The sequence below is a fragment of the Oncorhynchus clarkii genome, chromosome 27, assembly GCF_045791955.1.
Source record: "Oncorhynchus clarkii lewisi isolate Uvic-CL-2024 chromosome 27, UVic_Ocla_1.0, whole genome shotgun sequence".
NCBI lineage: Eukaryota > Metazoa > Chordata > Actinopteri > Salmoniformes > Salmonidae > Oncorhynchus > Oncorhynchus clarkii.
Genome location: NC_092173.1, coordinates 44,716,581 through 44,738,316, shown reverse-complemented (window position 1 = coordinate 44,738,316; position 21,736 = coordinate 44,716,581). Strand labels below are relative to the sequence as shown.

Here is a 21,736-nt window from a genome sequence, read left to right as displayed (position 1 = left end):
ACATGATGTATTCTGTTCCAATAACAGTAGCCATAGTAACATTAAATACATGATGTATTCTGTTCCAACAACAGTAGCCATAGTAACATTAAATACACGATGTATTCTGTTCTAGAACAGTAGCCATAGTAACATTAAATACATGATGTATTCTGTTCCAGAACAGTAGCCATAGTAACATTAAATACATGATGTATTCTGTTCTAGAACAGTAGCCATAGTAACATTAAATACATGATGTATTCTGTTCTAGAACAGTAGCCATAGTAACATTAAATACATGATGTATTCTGTTCCAGAACAGTAGCCATAGTAACATTAAATACATGATGTATTCTGTTCCAGAACAGTAGCCATAGTAACATTAAATACATGATGTATTCTGTTCCAGAACAGTAGCCATAGTAACATTAAATACATGATGTATTCTGTTCTAGAACAGTAGCCATAGTAACATTAAATACATGATGTATTCTGTTCTAGAACAGTAGCCATAGTAACATTAAATACATGATGTATTCTGTTCCAGAACAGTAGCCATAGTAACATTAAATACATGATGTATTCTGTTCCAGAACAGTAGCCATAGTAACATTAAATACATGATGTATTCTGTTCTAGAACAGTAGCCATAGTAACATTAAATACATGATGTATTCTGTTCCAGAACAGTAGCCATAGTAACATTAAATACATGATGTATTCTGTTCTAGAACAGTAGCAATAGTAACATTAAATACATGATGTATTCTGTTCCAGAACAGTAGCCATAGTAACATTAAATACATGATGTATTCTGTTCCAGAACAGTAGCCATAGTAACATTAAATACATGATGTATTCTGTTCCAACAACAGTAGCCATAGTAACATTAAATACATGATGTATTCTGTTCCAACAACAGTAGCCATAGTAACATTAAATACATGATGTATTCTGTTCCAGAACAGTAGCCATAGTAACATTAAATACATGATGTATTCTGTTCCAGAACAGTAGCCATAGTAACATTAAATACATGATGTATTCTGTTCCAACAACAGTAGCCATAGTAACATTAAATACATGATGTATTCTGTTCTAGAACAGTAGCCATAGTAACATTAAATACATGATGTATTCTGTTCTAGAACAGTAGCCATAGTAACATTAAATACATGATGTATTCTGTTCTAGAACAGTAGCCATAGTAACATTAAATACATGATGTATTCTGTTCCAGAACAGTAGCCATAGTAACATTAAATACATGATGTATTCTGTTCTAGAACAGTAGCCATAGTAACATTAAATACATGATGTATTCTGTTCCAGAACAGTAGCCATAGTAACATTAAATACATGATGTATTCTGTTCCAGAACAGTAGCCATAGTAACATTAAATACATGATGTATTCTGTTCTAGAACAGTAGCCATAGTAACATTAAATACATGATGTATTCTGTTCCAGAACAGTAGCCATAGTAACATTAAATACATGATGTGTTCTGTTCCAACAACAGTAGCCATAGTAACATTAAATACATGATGTATTCTGTTCCAACAACAGTAGCCATAGTAACATTAAATACATGATGTATTCTGTTCCAGAACAGTAGCCATAGTAACATTAAATACATGATGTATTCTGTTCTAGAACAGTAGCCATAGTAACATTAAATACATGATGTATTCTGTTCTAGAACAGTAGCCATAGTAACATTAAATACATGATGTATTCTGTTCCAACAACAGTAGCCATAGTAACATTAAATACATGATGTATTCTGTTCTAGAACAGTAGCCATAGTAACATTAAATACATGATGTATTCTGTTCCAGAACAGTAGCCATAGTAACATTAAATACATGATGTATTCTGTTCCAGAACAGTAGCCATAGTAACATTAAATACATGATGTATTCTGTTCTAGAACAGTAGCCATAGTAACATTAAATACATTATGTATTCTGTTCCAGAACAGTAGCCATAGTAACATTAAATACATGATGTATTCTGTTCTAGAACAGTAGCCATAGTAACATTAAATACATGATGTATTCTGTTCCAGAACAGTAGCCATAGTAACATTAAATACATGATGTATTCTGTTCTAGAACAGTAGCCATAGTAACATTAAATACATGATGTATTCTGTTCTAGAACAGTAGCCATAGTAACATTAAATACATGATGTATTCTGTTCCAGAACAGTAGCCATAGTAACATTAAATACATGATGTATTCTGTTCTAGAACAGTAGCCATAGTAACATTAAATACATGATGTATTCTGTTCTAGAACAGTAGCCATAGTAACATTAAATACATGATGTATTCTGTTCCAGAACAGTAGCCATAGTAACATTAAATACATGATGTATTCTGTTCCAACAACAGTAGCCATAGTAACATTAAATACATGATGTATTCTGTTCTAGAACAGTAGCCATAGTAACATTAAATACATGATGTATTCTGTTCCAACAACAGTAGCCATAGTAACATTAAATACATGATGTATTCTGTTCTAGAACAGTAGCCATAGTAACATTAAATACATGATGTATTCTGTTCCAGAACAGTAGCCATAGTAACATTAAATACATGATGTATTCTGTTCCAGAACAGTAGCCATAGTAACATTAAATACATGATGTATTCTGTTCTAGAACAGTAGCCATAGTAACATTAAATACATTATGTATTCTGTTCCAGAACAGTAGCCATAGTAACATTAAATACATGATGTATTCTGTTCTAGAACAGTAGCCATAGTAACATTAAATACATGATGTATTCTGTTCCAGAACAGTAGCCATAGTAACATTAAATACATGATGTATTCTGTTCTAGAACAGTAGCCATAGTAACATTAAATACATGATGTATTCTGTTCCAGAACAGTAGCCATAGTAACATTAAATACATGATGTATTCTGTTCTAGAACAGTAGCCATAGTAACATTAAATACATGATGTATTCTGTTCTAGAACAGTAGCCATAGTAACATTAAATACATGATGTATTCTGTTCTAGAACAGTAGCCATAGTAACATTAAATACATGATGTATTCTGTTCTAGAACAGTAGCCATAGTAACATTAAATACATGATGTATTCTGTTCCAGAACAGTAGCCATAGTAACATTAAATACATGATGTATTCTGTTCCAGAACAGTAGCCATAGTAACATTAAATACATGATGTATTCTGTTCCAGAACAGTAGCCATAGTAACATTAAATACATGATGTATTCTGTTCTAGAACAGTAGCCATAGTAACATTAAATACATGATGTATTCTGTTCCAACAACAGTAGCCATAGTAACATTAAATACATTACGTAAGCACCACTAATTCAAGTCGTTGTTGTAAATCAATGTACGGGGGTGAACACGGTGACTCTAGACATGATACTGTTTGAAATAGACCACAGCCCAGGTCAGACTACAGCCCAGGTCAGACTACAGCCCAGGTCAGACTACAGCCCAGGTCAGACCACAGCCCAGGTCAGACCACAGCCCAGGTCAGACCACAGCCCAGGTCAGACCACAGCCCAGGTCAGACCACAGCCCAGGTCAGACTACAGCCCAGGTCAGACTACAGCCCAGGTCAGACTACAGCCCAGGTCAGACCACAGCCCAGGTCAGACCACAGCCCAGGTCAGACCACAGCCCAGGTCAGACCACAGCCCAGGTCAGACTACAGCCCAGGTCAGACCACAGCCCAGGTCAGACTACAGCCCAGGTCAGACCACAGCCCAGGTCAGACCACAGCCCAGGTCAGACCACAGCCTAGGTCAGACTACAGCCCAGGTCAGACTACAGCCCAGGTCAGACCACAGCCCAGGTCAGACCACAGCCCAGGTCAGACCACAGCCCAGGTCAGACCACAGCCCAGGTCAGACCACAGCCCAGGTCAGACTACAGCCCAGGTCAGACTACAGCCCAGGTCAGACCACAGCCCAGGTCAGACCATAGCCCAGGTCAGACTACAGCCCAGGTCAGACCACAGCCCAGGTCAGACCACAGCCCAGGTCAGACTACAGCCCAGGTCAGACCACAGCCCAGGTCAGACCACAGCCCAGGTCAGACTACAGCCCAGGTCAGACCACAGCCCAGGTCAGACCACAGGCCAGGTCAGACTACAGCCCAGGTCAGACCACAGCCCAGGTCAGACCACAGCCCAGGTCAGACTACAGCCCAGGTCAGACTACAGCCCAGGTCAGTCCATTCTCATGATAGCTGTGAATTCGAGCCCATTTGAAAAGTGTTCTATTGTGTCGTGTTCCATACTTCTCATTTGAGTAGATAGGATTTCATATTGTCTCTGTCAGACAAAGGACAATCATGCTGTAGTGAGAGTTGGATGTGTGTCAGGAGTATAATTAAACATTAAGGCCTGAGGAGGTGTGATATATGACCAATATACCACTGCTAAGGGCTGTTCTTACACACGACGCAACGTGGAGTACAGCCTGGACACAGCCCTTAGCCGTGGTATATTGGCCATATACCACAAACCCCTGAGATGCCTTATTGCTGTTATAAACTGGTTACCAATGTAATCAGAGCAGTAAAAATACATGTTCTGTCATACCCGTGGTATACAGTCTGATATACCACGGCTGTCAGCCAATCAGCATTCAGGGCTCGACCCCACCCAGTTAATAAATGCTTTTATGCTGTGTGCATATGCCCCCTGGTCTAAAGTAGTGCACTACATAGGGCTCTGGTCTAAAGTAGTGCACTACATTGGGCTCTGGTCTAAAGTAGTGCACTACATAGGGCTCTGGTCTAAATTAGTGCACTATATAGGGCTCTGGTCTAAAGTAGTGCACTACACAGGGCTCTGGTCTAAAGTAGTGCACTACATAGGGCTCTGGTCTAAAGTAGTGCACTATATAGGGAATAGGGCTCTGGTCTAAAGTAGTGCACTACAAAGGGAATAGGCCTCTGGTCTAAAGTAGTGCACTATATAGGGAATAGGGTGCTGGTCTAAAGTAGTGCACTACATAGGGAATAGGGTGCTGGTCTAAAGTAGTGCACTATATAGGGAATAGGGCTCTGGTCTAAAGTAGTGCACTACGTAGGGAATATGGCTCTGGTCTAAAGTAGTGCACTACATAGGGAATAGGGTGCCATTTGGGATGCACTCAGTCTTCCAGAGGTATAATGAGAATATAGAGAATATTATACTGTGTTTCAGATGATGTGTGTCTGCTGTTGATGTTGGAGCACCCAGAGTCCCACTCTATCCCTCATTATAAGTACTTTATAATGCTGTTCAATTAACCACGAGTGCCATTCATCTACAATAGTGACTGAGATAGACATTGTACTAGAAACAGTATGTATTGTGTTAGTAGCCAGCCTGTCTGACTCTCTGTTTCCCTACTTCTGTCCTCTCCTCTCCTTATCTCCCATCATCCTCTCCTCTCCCATCCTACTGTCCTCTCATCCTTTCGTCTCCTTATCTCCCATCCTACTGTCCTCTCATCCTTTCTTCTCCTTTCTCCCATCCTTTTCTCCTCTCCGTATCTCCTATCATCCTCTTCTCTCCCATCCTCCTCTCCCATCCTACTGTCCTCTCCTCTCCCATCATCCTCTCCTCTCCCATCCTACTGTCCTCTCATCCTCTCCTCTCCTTATCTCCCATCCTACTGTCCTCTCATCCTTCTCTCCTCTCCTTATCTCCTTCTCTCCTCTCCTTGTCTCCCATCCTCCTCTCCTCTCCCATCCTACTGTCCTCTCATCCTCTCCTCTCCTTATCTCCCATCCTACTGTCCTCTCATCCTTCTCTCCTCTCCTTATCTCCTTCTCTCCTCTCCTTGTCTCCCATCCTCCTCTCCTCTCCCATCCTACTGTCCTCTCATCCTTCTCTCCTCTCCTTCTCTCCTCTCCTTATCACCCATCCTCCTCTGCTCTCCCATCCTCCTCTCCCATCCTACCATCCGCTACTCCTCTCTTCCTTCTCTCCCATCCTCTCCTCCTCCTCTCTTCTGTTTTCTCATCTCTTGCTCCTCCTCTCCAGATTGAAGCTCACCTGGACACGCTGATCAATGAACAGGCTTCGTTCGTTCTGACCCGTGCTGGACTGAGTTACATCTACAGCTGTGTACAGCAGCACAGCCCAGAACAGGTTAGACTCGCTCACTCACTCCTTTACACACCACACCACAATCCACACCACATACCACACACACAGTAATACATACCAGTAACATAGCAGCAGTTATATATAACAGTGATATAGCAACAGTATTATATAGCAGTAATATAGCAGCAGTAATATATAACAGTAATATAGTCCAGTAATATATAACAGTAACATAGCAGCAGTAATATACAACGGTAATATATAACATTAATATATAACAGTAATATAGCAGCAGTAATATATAACGGTAATATATAACATTAATATATAACAGTAATATAGCAGCAGTAATATACAACGGTAATATAGCAGCAGTAATATATAACAGTAATATATAACAGTAATATAGCAGCAGTAATATAGCAGCAGTAATATATAACAGTAATATATAACAGTAATATAGCAGCAGTAATATATAACAGTAATATATAACAGTAATATATAACAGTAATATAGCAGCAGTAATATATAACAGTAATATATAACAGTAATATAGCAGCAGTAATAAATAACAGTAATATAGCAGCAGTAATATATAACAGTAATATATAACAGTAATATAGCAGCAGTAATATATAACAGTAATATATAACAGTAATATAGCAGCAGTAATATATAACAGTAATATAGCAGCAGTAATATATAACAGTATTATATAACAGTATTATAGCAGCAGTAATATAGCAGCAGTAATATATAACAGTATTATAGCAGCATTAATATATAACAGTATTATAACAACAGTAATATAGCAGCAGTAATATATAACAGTAATATAGCAGCATTAATATATAACAGTAATATGGCAGCAGTAATATAGTAACAGTAATATATAACAGTAATATATAACAGTAATATATAACATGAATATATAACAGTAATATATAACAGTAATATATAACATTAATATAGCAACAGTAATATAGCAACAGTAATATATAACATTAATATATAACAGTAATATAGCAGTAGTAATATATAACAGTAATATATAACATTAATATATAACAGTAATATAGCAGCAGTAATATAGCAGCAGTACTATATAACAGTAATATAGCAGCAGTAATATATAACGGTAATATATAACAGTAATATATAACAGTAATATAGCAGCAGTACTATATAACAGTAATATATAACAGTAATATATAACAGTAATATAGCAGCAGTACTATATAACAGTAATATATAACAGTAATATATAACAGTAATATAGCAGCGGTACTATATAACAGTAATATATAACAGTAATATATAACAGTAATATAGCAGCAGTACTATATAACAGTAATATAGCAGCAGTAATATATAACAGTAATATAGCAGCAGTAATATATAACAGTAGTAATATATTACAGTAATATAGCAGCAGTATTATATAACAGTAATATATAACTGTATTATATAACAGTAGTAATATAGTAACAGTATTATAGCAGCAGTAATAAAGCAGCAGTAATATGTAACAGTAATATATAACAGTAATATAGAAGCAGTAATATATAACAGTAATATAGCAGCAGTATTATATAACAGTAATATAGCAGCAGTAATATATAACAGTAGTAATATATTACAGTAATATAGCAGCAGTATTATATAACAGTAATATATAACTGTATTATATAACAGTAGTAATATAGTAACAGTATTATAGCAGCAGTAATAAAGCAGCAGTAATATGTAACAGTATTATAGCAGCAGTAATAGAGCAGCAGTAATATATAACAGTAATATATAACAGTAATATATAACAGTAATATATAACAGTAAAATAGCAGCAGTAATATATAACAGTAAAATAGCAGCAGTAATACATAACAGTAATATAGCAGCAGTATTATATAACAGTAATATTGCAGCAGTAATATAGCAGCAGTAATATATAACAGTAATATATAACAGTAATATATAACAGTAATATATAACAGTATTATAGCAGCAGTAATATCCAGCAATAATATATAACAGTATTATTTAACAGTATTATAGCAGCAGTATTATATAACAGTAATATATAACAGTAATATAGCAGCAGTAATATAGCAGCAGTAATATATAACAGTAATATATAACAGTAATATTTAACTGTAATATAGCAGCAGTAATATATAACAGTAATATATAACAGTAATATAGCAGCAGTACTATATAACAGTATTATAGCAGCAGTAATATATATAAGTATTATAGCAGCAGTACTATATAACAGTAAAATAGCAGCAGTAATATATAACAGTTATATAACAGTATTATATAACAGTAATATATAACAGTAATATAGCAGCAGTAATATATAACAGTATTATATAACAGTATTATATAACAGTAATATAGCAGCAGTAATATATAACAGTAGTAATATAGCAGCAGTAATATATGACAGTAGTAATATAGCAGCAGTAATATATAACAGTAGTAATATAGCAGCAGTAATATATAACAGTATTATAGCAGCAGTAATATACAACAGTAATATAGCAGCAGTAATATATAACAGTAATATAGCAGCAGTAATATATAACAGTATTATAGCAGCAGTAATATATAACAGTAATATATAACAGTAGTAATATATAACAGTAATATATAACAGTAATAAGTAACAGTATTTTAGCAGCAGTAATATATAACAGTAATATATAACAGTAATAAAGCAGCAGTAATATATAACAGTAATATAGCAGTAGTAATATATAACAGTAATATAGCAGCAGTAATATATAACAGTAATATAGCAGTAGTAATATATAACAGTAATATAGCAGTAGTAATATATAACAGTAATATATAACAGTAATATAGAAGTAGTAATATAGCAGCAGTAATATATAACAGTAATATATAACAGTAATATAGAAGTAGTAATATATAACAGTAGTAATATATAACAGTAATATATAACAGTAGTAATATATAACAGTAATATATAACAACAGTAATATATAACAGTAATATATAACAGTAATATAGAAGTAGTAATATAGCAGCAGTAATATATAACAGTAATATATAACAGTAATATAACAACAGTAATATATAACAGTAATATATAACAGTAGTAAAATAGCAGCAGTAATATATAATAGTAGTAATATAGCAGTAGTAATATATAACAGTAGTAATATAGCAGTAGTAATATAGCAGTATTAATATAGCAGTAGTAATATAGCAGTAGTATAATATAACAGTAATATAGCAGTAGTAATATATAACAGTAGTAATATAGCAGCAGTAATATATAACAATAATATATAACAGTAATATAGCAGTAGTAATATATAACAGTAATATATAACAGTAATATAGCAGTAGTAATATATAACAGTAATATATAACAGTAATAAAGCAGTAGTAATATATAACAGTAATATATAACAGTAATATATAACAGTAATATAGCAGTAGTAATATAACAGTAATATATAACAGTAATAAAGCAGCAGTAATATATAACAGTAACATATAACAGTAATATAGCAGTAGTAATATATAACAGTAGTAATATAGCAGTAGTAATATATAACAGTAATATAGCAGTAGTAATATATAACAGGAATATATAACAGTAATATAGCAGTAGTAATATATAACAGTAATATATAACAGTAATAAAGCAGCAGTAATATATAACAGTAATATAGCAGTAGTAATATATAACAGTAATATAGCAGCAGTAATATATAACAGTAATATAGCAGTAGTAATATATAACAGTAATATAGCAGTAGTAATATATAACAGTAATATATAACAGTAATATAGAAGTAGTAATATAGCAGCAGTAATATATAACAGTAATATATAACAGTAATATAGAAGTAGTAATATATAACAGTAGTAATATATAACAGTAATATATAACAGTAGTAATATATAACAGTAATATATAACAACAGTAATATATAACAGTAATATATAACAGTAATATAGAAGTAGTAATATAGCAGCAGTAATATATAACAGTAATATATAACAGTAATATAACAACAGTAATATATAACAGTAATATATAACAGTAGTAAAATAGCAGCAGTAATATATAATAGTAGTAATATAGCAGTAGTAATATATAACAGTAGTAATATAGCAGTAGTAATATAGCAGTATTAATATAGCAGTAGTAATATAGCAGTAGTATAATATAACAGTAATATAGCAGTAGTAATATATAACAGTAGTAATATAGCAGCAGTAATATATAACAATAATATATAACAGTAATATAGCAGTAGTAATATATAACAGTAATATAGCAGTAGTAATATATAACAGTAGTAATATAGCAGCAGTAATATATAACAGTAATATATAACAGTAATATAGCAGTAGTAATATATAACAGTAATATATAACAGTAATATAGCAGCAGTAATATATAACAGTAATATATAACAGTAATATAGCAGTAGTAATATATAACAGTAATATATAACAGTAATATAGCAGTAGTAATATATAACAGTAATATATAACAGTAATAAAGCAGTAGTAATATATAACAGTAATATATAACAGTAATATAGCAGTAGTAATATAACAGTAATATATAACAGTAATAAAGCAGCAGTAATATATAACAGTAACATATAACAGTAATATAGCAGTAGTAATATATAACAGTAGTAATATAGCAGTAGTAATATATAACAGTAATATAGCAGTAGTAATATATAACAGGAATATATAACAGTAATATAGCAGTAGTAATATATAACAGTAATATATAACAGTAATATAGCAGTAGTAATATATAACAGTAATAATATATAACAGTAGTAATATATAACAGTAATATATAACAGTAATATAGCAGTAGTAATATATAACAGTAATATATAACAGTATTATATAACAGTAATATAGCAGCAGTAATATATAACAGTAATATATAACAGTAATATATAACAGTAATATATAACAGTAGTAATATATAACAGTAATATATAACAGTAATATAGCAGTAGTAATATATAACAGTAATATATAACAGTAATATAGCAGTAGTAATATATAACAGTAATATATAACAGTAATATATAACAGTAATATAGCAGTAGTAATATATAACAGTAATATAGCAGCAGTAATATATAACAGTAATTTAGTAACAGTAATATATAACAGTAATATAGCAGTAGTAATATATAACAGTAATATATAACAGTAATATATAACAGTAGTAATATAGCAGTAGTAATATATAACAGTAGTAATATAGCAGTAGTAATATATAACAGTAATATAGCAGTAGTAATATATAACAGTAATAATATATAACAGTAGTAATATATAACAGTAGTATTATATAACAGTAATATAGCAGCAGTAATATATAACAGTAATATAGCAGCAGTAATATATAACAGTAATAATATATAACAGTAGTAATATATAACAGTAGTAATATATAACAGTAATATAATGTAGCACTTTTTTTTACCTTCTCTTTATTCTTCTTTTCGTTTCACCATTGTTTACCTGATAACTCCGGACGAGCTGTTGTCATGGTTACCACATGATTAGACTCTTAGTAAAGTCATTGTCTGTCCGTCCATCATAGCACCAATGTCCTCTTCCGCTCCGGCAACAGTCACAACCAACTGGTGGATTAGAAAAAAAATACGTAATTAAAATACGTTAGTTCATCAGTCTTGATTGGCCCAAGTGAGTTAATTCATTATTGATGGAACAAATTAATCAACACATATTCAAATTAATTCAGTGCAAATTTCATCAATTAGACAAAAGTTATTGACAAAATACAAGAGGGACAGCAAGTGAAGAGGATCTGGGGACCTATACCAAGTCTTTTCAGTCCCCTGAGGGACGTGTCCTCTTCACGACTGTCTTTGTGTGTTTGGATCTTGAGAGTTTGTTGTTGATGTGGACATCAAGGACCATGATAGTTTGTTGTTGATGTGGACACCAGGGACCATGATAGTTTGTTGGTGATGTGGACACCAAGGACCATGATAGTTTGTTGGTGATGTGGACACCAAGGACCATGATAGTTTGTTGGTGATGTGGACACCAAGGACCATGATAGTTTGTTGGTGATGTGGACACCAAGGACCATGATAGTTTGTTGGTGATGTGGACATCAAGGACCATGATAGTTTGTTGGTGATGTGGACACCAAGGACCATTCTAGTTTGTTGGTGATGTGGACACCAAGGACCATGATAGTTTGTTGGTGATGTGGACACCAAGGACCATGATAGTTTGTTGGTGATGTGGACACCAAGGACCATGATAGTTTGTTGGTGATGTGGACACCAAGGACCATGATAGTTTGTTGGTGATGTGGACACCAAGGACCATGATAGTTTGTTGGTGATGTGGACACCAAGGACCATGATAGTTTGTTGGTGATGTGGATACCAAGGACCATGATAGTTTGTTGGTGATGTGGACACCAAGGACCATGATAGTTTGTTGGTGATGTGGACACCAAGGACCATTCTAGTTTGTTGGTGATGTGTACACCAAGGACCATTCTAGTATGTTGGTGATGTGAACACCAAGGACCATGATAGTTTGTTGGTGATGTGGACACAAAAGACCATTCTAGTTTGTTGGTGATGTGGACACAAAGGACCATGATAGTTTGTTGGTGATGTGGACACCAAGGACCATGATAGTTTGTTGGTGATGTGGACACCAAGGACCATGATAGTTTGTTGGTGATGTGGACACCAAGGACCATTCTAGTTTGTTGGTGATGTGGACACCAAGGACCATTCTAGTTTGTTGGTTATGTGGACACCAAGGACCATTCTAGTTTGTTGGTGATGTGGACACCAAGGACCATGATAGTTTGTTGGTGATGTGGACACCAAGGACCATTCTAGTTTGTTGGTGATGTGGTCACCAAGGACCATTCTAGTTTGTTGGTGATGTGGACACCAAGGACCATTCTAGTTTGTTGGTGATGTGGACACCAAGGACCATTCTACTTTGTTGGTGATGTGGACACCAAGGACCATTCTAGTTTGTTGGTGATGTGGACACCAAGGACCTTGATAGTTTATTGGTGATGTGGACACCAAGGACCATTCTAGTTTGTTGGTGATGTGGACACCAAGGACCATGATAGTTTGTTGTTGATGTGGACACCAAGGACCATAATAGTTTGTTGTTGATGTGGACACCAAGGACCATGATAGTTTGTTGTTGATGTGGACACCAAGGACCATGATAGTTTGTTGTTAATGTGGACACCAAGGACCATGATAGTTTGTTGTTGATGTGGACACCAAGGACCATGATAGTTTGTTGGTGATGTGGACACCAAGGAACTTGAAACTCTCGACCCGCTTCACTACAGCCCTGTCGGTGTTAATGGGGGCCTGTTCGGCCCGCCTTTTCCTGTATTATATAACAGTAATATATAACAGTAATATAGCAGCAGTAATATATAACAGTAATATAACAGTATTATATAACAGTAATATAGTAACAGTAATATATAACAGTAATATAGCAATAGTAATGCATAACAGTAATATAGTAACAGTAATATATAACAGTATTATAGCAGTATTATATAACAGTAATATATCAGCATTAATATATAACAGTAATATAACAGTAATACATAACAGTAATATAGTAACAGTAATATAGTAACAGTAATATATAACAGTAATACATAACAGTAATACATAACAGTAATACATAACAGTAATATATAACAGTAATACATAACAGTAATACATAACAGTAATACATAACAGTAATATATAACAGTATTATATAACAGTATTATATAACAGTATTATATAACAGTAATATATAACAGTAATATAACAGTAATACATAACAGTAATACATAACAGTAATATAGTAACAGTATTATAACAGTATTATATAACAGTAATATATCAGCATTAATTTATAACAGTAATATAACAGTAATATATATAACAGTAATATATACCAGTAATATATACCAGTAATATATACCAGTAATATATACCAGTAATATAGTAACAGTAATATATAACAGTAATATATAACAGTAATCTAGCAGCAGTAATATATAACAGTAATATAGCAGCAGTAATATATAACAGTAATATAGCAGCAGTAATATATAACAGTAATATATAACAGTAATATAGCAGCAGTAATATAGCAGCAGTAATATATAACAGTAATATATAACAGTAATATAGCAGCAGTAATATATAACAGTAATATATAACAGTAATATATAACAGTAATATAGCAGCAGTAATATATAACAGTAATATATAACAGTAATATAGCAGCAGTAATAAATAACAGTAATATAGCAGCAGTAATATATAACAGTAATATATAACAGTAATATAGCAGCAGTAATATATAACAGTAATATATAACAGTAATATATAACAGTAATATAGCAGCAGTAATATATAACAGTAATATAACAGCAGTAATATATAACAGTAAAATATAACAGTAATTTATAACAGTAATATATAACAGTAATATAGCAGCAGTAATATAGCAGCAGTAATATATAACAGTAATATATAACAGTAATATAGCAGCAGTAATATATAACAGTAATATATAACAGTAATATAGCAGCAGTAATATATAACAGTAATATAGCAGCAGTAATATATAACAATAATATATAACAGTAATATATAACAGTAATATAGCAGCAGTAATATATAACAATAATATATAACAGTAATATATAACAGTAATATAGCAGCAGTAATATACAGTCGTGTCCAAAAGGAATGAGGAAATTTTCACTTTTATTTTAGTTTTACATGGAAGCACAGAGCGAGACCTTCATTTCACCATCTCTTGTTAGGTTCACCCCCCCCCCCCCCCCATTGTGTTGCTGTGGCCCTCTTCTGCTCTCACATTAGCTGTGTGTATTTCTTGTGTTTTGCTGTGTTTCAGGGGCCTCTGTCTAACCTCCCCAGTATGGACAGCTCCTCTCTGAAAGCATCCATGGTGAGTTAGCTACACCTAAACACTACTATATTCACATGGAGAGGACCAGGGAGGAGGAGGGGGAGGAGGAGGGGGAGGAGGGGGAGGAGGAAGAGAGGGAGGAGGAGGTGGGATTAGGGAGAGGGAGGAGGTGGGAGGTGGGATTAGGGAGAGGGAGGAGGAAGAGAGGGAGGAGGTGGGATTAGGGAGAGGGAGGAGGAAGAGAGGGAGGATGTGGGAATAGGGAGAGGGAGAGTAGGAGTAAAACTGGTTCTGTTTTTCTCTCTATCGGGTGTTAATATTGTGTAAGGTGAAAGTTAAAGATTCACTCTTGAGTTTGACAGTTATGACTAAACATTGGCATTATTTTCTCTCTCCCTCTTTCTCCTCCTCAGACCCAGTTTGATCGTTACCTGTCTTCTCCTGATACCATGGTGATGTCTCAACTCAACTTCCTCCTCAGTGCTGCCATCAAGTGAGTCCTCCTTCCATAAGATAAGACCAGATCAAATTAAAGATGAGGTCATGAAAAACATTAAAAGGTGTACAGTTGACTTCGGAAGTTTACATACACCTTAGGCAAATACATTTAAACTCAGTTTTTCACAATTCCTGACATTTTAATCCTAGTAGAAATTCCCTGTTTTAGGTCAGTTAGGATCACCACTTTATTTTAAGAATGTGAAATGTCAGAATAATAAGTGCACCAGTCCCTCCTGCTGCAAAGAACCCCCACAACATGATGCTGCCACCCCCGTGCTTCACGGTTGGGATGGTGTTCTTCAGCTTGCAAGCCACCCCCTTTTTCCTCTCCATACATAACAATGGTCATTATGGCCAAACAGTTCTATTTTTGTTTCATCAGACCAGAGGACATTTCTCCAAAAAGTTTGATATTTGTCCCCATGTGCAGTTGCAAACAGCAGTCTGGCTTTTTTATGGCGGTTTCGGAGCAGTGGCTTCTTCCTTGCTGAGCGGCTTTTCAGGTTATGTCGATATAAGACTCGTTTTACTGTGGATATAGATACTTTTGTACCTGTTTCCTGCAGCATCTTCACAAGATCCTTTGCTGTTGTTCTGGGATTAATTTGCACTTTTCGCACCAAAGTACGATCATCTCTAGGAGACAGAACTCGTCTCCTTCCTGAGCGGTATGGCGGCTGCGTGGTCACATGGTGTTTATACTCGCGTACTATTGTTTGTACAGATTAAAGTGGCGTTTGGAAATTGCTCCCAAGGATGAACCAGACTTGTGGAGGTCTTGGCTGATTTCTTTTGATTTTCCCATGATGTAAAGCAAAGAGGCACTGAGTTTGAAGGTAGGCCTTGAAATACATCCACAGGTACACCTCCTATTGACTCAAATTATGTCAATTAGCCTATCAGAAGCTTCTAAAGCCATGACATCATTTTCTAGAATTTTCCAAGCTGTTTAAAGGCACAGTCAACTTAGTGTATGTAAACTTCTGACCCACTGGAATTGTGATACAGAGAATTATAAGTGAAATAATCTCTCTGTAAACAATTGTTGGAAAAATGACTTGTGTCATGAACAAAGTAGATGTCCTAACCGACTTGCCAAAACTATAGTTTGTTAACATGGAATTTATGGAGCGGTTGAAGAACGAGTTTTAATGACTCCAACCTAAGTGTATGTAAACTTCCGACTTCAACTGTATGTGGGCCCTCTTATTTGAATCAGTGTTGATCTTTGGTTTCCAAGGCTGGAGGCCAGAATGTCTAAACTTGCTATGACTATCCCTTTGTTTTAGTTCTATCTACTGCAAGGCTCTCCATGAGGTTCAGTACCACTAACATAGGAAAGGAGCCTAGTACTGCTAGCGTTAAGAGTGGAGACACCAGAACAGCTAGCGTTAAGAGAGGAGAGGCCATTACAGCTAGCGTTAAGAGTGGAGAGACCAGTACAGCTAGCGTTAAGAGTGGAGAGACCAGTACAGCTAGCGTTAAGAGAGGAGAGGCCAGTACAGCTAGCGTTAAGAGAGGAGAGGCCAGTACAGCTAGCGTTGAGAGGAGAGGCCAGTACAGCTAGCGTTAAGAGAGGAGAGTACAACTAGCGTTAAGAGAGGAGAGGCCAGTACAGCTAGCGTTAAGAGAGGAGAGGCCAGAACAGCTAGCGTTAAAAGGAGAGACCAGTACAGCTAGCGTTAAGAGAGGAGAGGCCAGTACAGCTAGCGTTTAGAGAGGAGAGGCCAGTGCAGCTAGCGTTAAGAGAGGAGAGGCCAGTACAGCTAGCGTTAAGAGAGGAGAGGCCAGTACAGCTAGCGTTAAGAGAGGAGAGGCCCTACACGTGTTTGTGTTGTTGTTCTTGTTTAAGGAGCTAATGCTTTTAGTTGTATATGTGGGTCTGCTATTGGAGTGTGAGGCTGCTTTGGGTGTGTGTGTTTGTGTGCTGTGAGTCACATTACTGGGAAATGCAGGCAGCTTGAGGAGCAGCAGCGCTCGTGTACCTCACCCAGGTTTATAATGTTCTCTATTCATGGAAACACACACACAACACACACAACACACACACACACACACACACACACACACACACACACACACACACACACACACTCTAGTACTGATGGATTGGCAGGACACCAATAATTATCTTCTGGTCCATTTCTTTCTCTCTCTCTTTATTTGTATCCTAACCCCCCCCCCCCCCCCCCCCCCCCCTCTCGCTACCTGCTTTTTCCCTCCACCTCTCTATGTTTTACCCTTTCTCTGACCCCCCCCCCCCCCCCTCTCTCCGACCCCCACCCCAACCACCTCTACTTACCCACACAAACAACTTACTGCCATCCTAACAACACGTGATGTTCTCCCCCAGCGTGACACTTGAGAAGACAACATGAGACACTGAGGGGTAGTTACATTTACAGGATCAGCACAACTCTGATTCAGTTGTAGAATGGTTTTATACACACACACACACACACACACACACACACACACACACACACACATACATCACATAATACCCCATGACGACAAAGCAAAAACAGGTTTTTAGAAATGTTTGCTAATTTATAAAAAAAAATAAAAAAAACTCATTTACATAAGGATATCAGACCCTTTTCTTAGTACTTTGTTGAAGCACCTTTGACAGTGATTACAGCATCGAGTCTTCTTGGGTATGACGCTACAAGCTTGGCACACCTGTATTTGGGGAGTCTCTCCCATTCTTCTCTACAGATCCTCTCAAGCTCTGTCAGGTTGGATGGGGAGCGTTGCTGCACAGCTTTTGTTCAGATCTCTCCAGAGATGTTGGATCAGGTTCAAGTCCGGGCTCTGGCTGGGCCACTCGAGGACATTCAGAGTTGTCTTGGCTGTGTGCTTCAGGTCGTTGTCCTGTTGGAAGGTGAACCGTCGCCCCAGTCTGAGGTGCTGTGAGCTCTGGAGCAGGTTTTCATCAACTATCTCTCTGTACTTTGCTCTGTTCATCTTTCCCTCGACCCTGATTAGTCCCTGCCGCTGAAAAACATCCCCACAGCATGATGCTGCCACCGCCATGCTTCAACGTGGGGATGGTGCCAGGTTTCCTCCAGACGTGACGCTTTGCATTCAGTCTAAATAGTTACATTTTGGTTTCATCAGACCAGTACATCTTGTTTCTCATGGTCAGAGTCCTTTGGGTGCCTTTTGGCAAACTCCAAGCGGGCTGTCATGTGCCTTTTACTGAGGAGTGGCTTCCGTCTGGCCACTCTACCATAAAGGCCTGATTGGTGGAGTGCTGCAGAGATGGTTGTCCTTCTGGAAGGTTCTCCCATCTCCACAGAGGAACTCTGGAGCTCTGTCATAGTGACCATGGAGTTCTTGGTCACCTCCCTGACCAAGGCCCTTCTCCCCCGATTGCTCAGTTTGGCCGGGCGGCCAGCTCTAGGTAGAGTCTTAGTGGTTCCAAACTTTTTCCATTTAAGAATGATGGAGGCCACTGTGTTCTTGGGGCCCTTTAATGCTGCAGAAATGTTTTGGTACCATTCCCCAGATCTGTGCCTCGACACAATCCTGTCTCGGAGCTCTACGGACAATTCCTTCGACCTCATGGCTTGGTTTTTGCTCTGACATAAACTGCCAACTGTGGATCGTTATATAGACAGGTGTGTGCCTTTCCAAATCATATCCAATCAATTGAATTTACCACAGGTGGACTCCATGTTGTAGAAACATCTCAAGGATGATCAATGGAAACAGGAGGCACCTGAGATCAATTTTTCAAGTTTTCTCTTTGTCATTTTGGGTATTATGTGTAGATGTAATTATGTTTTTATTTCATCCATTTTAGAATAAGGCTGTAACGTAACAAAATGATAAGGGGTCTGAATACTGTCTGAATGCACTGTACTTGTGAGGACTTTTTGGGGAACAACAATTGATTCCCATTCAAACTCCTTTTTTCTCGAACCCTAACCCCTAAACCCTTAACCCTAAACCTTACCTAACCCCTAAACCTTACCTAACCCCTAAACCCTTACCCCTAAACCTTACCTAACCCCTAAACCCTTACCCCTAAACCTTACCTAACCCTTACCCCTAAACCTTACCTAACCCTAACCCCTACCCCTAAACCTTACCCCTACCTCTAAACCGTACCCTTACCCCTAAACCTTACCTAACCCCTAAACCCTAACCCCTAAACCCTTACCCCTAAACCTTACCTAACCCCTAAACCCTAACCCCTAAACCTTACCTAACCCTTACCCCTAAACCTTACCTAACCCCTACCTCTAAACCTTACCCCTACCTCTAAACCTTACCCCTACCTCTAAACCTTACCCCTACCTCTAAACCTTACCCTAACCCCTAAACCCTTACCCCTAAACCTTACCTTACCCCTAAACCTTACCTAACCCCTACCCCTAAACCTTACCCTAACCCCTAAACCTTACCTAACCCTTACCTCTAAACCTTACCCTAACCCCTAAACCCTTACCTCTAAACCTTACCCTAACCCCTACCTCTAAACCTTACCCTAACACCGAACCCTTACCTCTAAACCTTACCCTAACCCCTACCTCTAAACCTTACCCTAACACCGAACCCTTACCTCTAAACCTCACCCTAACCCCTACCTCTAAACCTTACCCTAACCCCTAAACCTAACTCCTAACCCTTACCCCTAAATCTTACTCAAACCCTTACCCCTAAACCTTACCCTAACCCCTAAACCTTACCCTAACCCCTAACCCTTACCCCTAAACCTTACCCTAACCCTTACCCCTAACCCTGAACCCAACCTCTAAGCCTAAAATAACATTTTTACAAGTAAGGACCGGGCAAAATGTCCTCACTTCTCTGAATCTTAGTTTACTATTCTTGTGAGGACTTCTGGTACAACGTGTGTACACACACACACACACACACACACACAGTATTGAATGGTTGTAGAGGCTGAGCTGAGAGGTGAATCAAAGGGGTAGATACGTCATGCACATCATTCTTATTATTTTGAAGGGCACTGATGGCCAAATTAAATATAATTGAGGAATTCGTTGTATTATAATATAAAATTATTTTGGAGGGTTTCAGTCTGAATGGATATTTCAGTTCCCGGAGTCCCTCATCCAGTTCTGTTTGTCAGCCTTCTGAAGCCAATATCTCTCTCTCCTCTCTCTCTCTCTCTCTCTCTCTCTCTCTCTGTCTCTCTCTCTCTCTCTCTCTCTATCTCTCTCTCTCTGTCTCTCTGTCTCTCTCTCTCCTCTCTCTCTCTCTCCTGTCTGTCTCTCTCTCCTCTCTCTCCTCTCTCTGTCTCTCTCTCCTCACTGTCTCTCTCTCTCTCTCTCTCTCTCTCTCTCTCTCCCTCTCTCTGTCTCTCTCTCTCTCTCTCCTCTCTCTCTTCTCTGTCTCTCTCTCTCTCTCTCTCCTCTGTCTCTCTCACTCTCTCTCCTCTGTCTCTCTCTCTCTCCGTCTCTGTCTCTCTCTCTCTGTCTCTCTCTCTGTCTCTCTCTCTCTCTCTCTGTCTCTCTCTCTGTCTCTCTCTGTCTCTCTCTCTCTCTCTCTCTCCTCTGTCTCTCTCACTCTCTCTCCTCTGTCTCTCTCTCTCTCCGTCTCTGCCTCTCTCTCTCTGTCTCTCTCTCTGTCTCTCTCTCTCTCTCTCTGTTTCTCTCTCTCTGTCTCTCAATTCAATTCAATTCATGGGCTTTATTGGCATGGGAAACATGTGTTAACATTGCCAAAGCAAGTGAGGTAGATAAAATATAAAGTGAATATAACATTACACATACAGAAGTTTCAAAACAATAAAGACATTACAAATGTCATATTATATATACAGTGTTTTAACAATGTACAAATGGTGAAGGACACAAGATAAAATAAATAAGCATAAATATGGGTTGTATTTACAATGGTGTTTGTTCTTCACTGGTTGCCCTTTTCTCGTGGCAACAGGTCACACATCTTGCTGCTGTGATGGCACACTGTGGAATTTCACCCAGTAGATATGGGAGTTTTTCAAATTTGGATTTGTTTTCTAATTCTTTGTGGGTCTGTGTTTAATCTGAGGGAAACATGTGTCTCTAATATGGTCATACATTGGGCAGGAGGTTAGGAAGTGCAGCTCAGTTTCCACCTCATTTTGTGGGCAGTGAGCACATAGCCTGTCTTCTCTTGAGAGCCATGTCTGCCTACGGCGG

At 36.7% G+C, this 21,736-nt stretch overlaps 1 protein-coding gene across 1 annotated transcript in view; it reads left to right on the top strand.

The window, feature by feature from the left end:
- Window positions 1-21,736, top strand: part of LOC139386089 (component of oligomeric golgi complex 6) — a 153,676-nt gene that overhangs the window by 80,314 nt on the left and 51,626 nt on the right. The window contains exons 15-17 of the mRNA XM_071131510.1: window positions 6,021-6,128; window positions 15,063-15,116; window positions 15,491-15,570. Of these exons, the coding sequence (XP_070987611.1) occupies window positions 6,021-6,128; window positions 15,063-15,116; window positions 15,491-15,570 (242 nt within the window). The remainder of the gene's footprint in view (window positions 1-6,020; window positions 6,129-15,062; window positions 15,117-15,490; window positions 15,571-21,736) is intronic.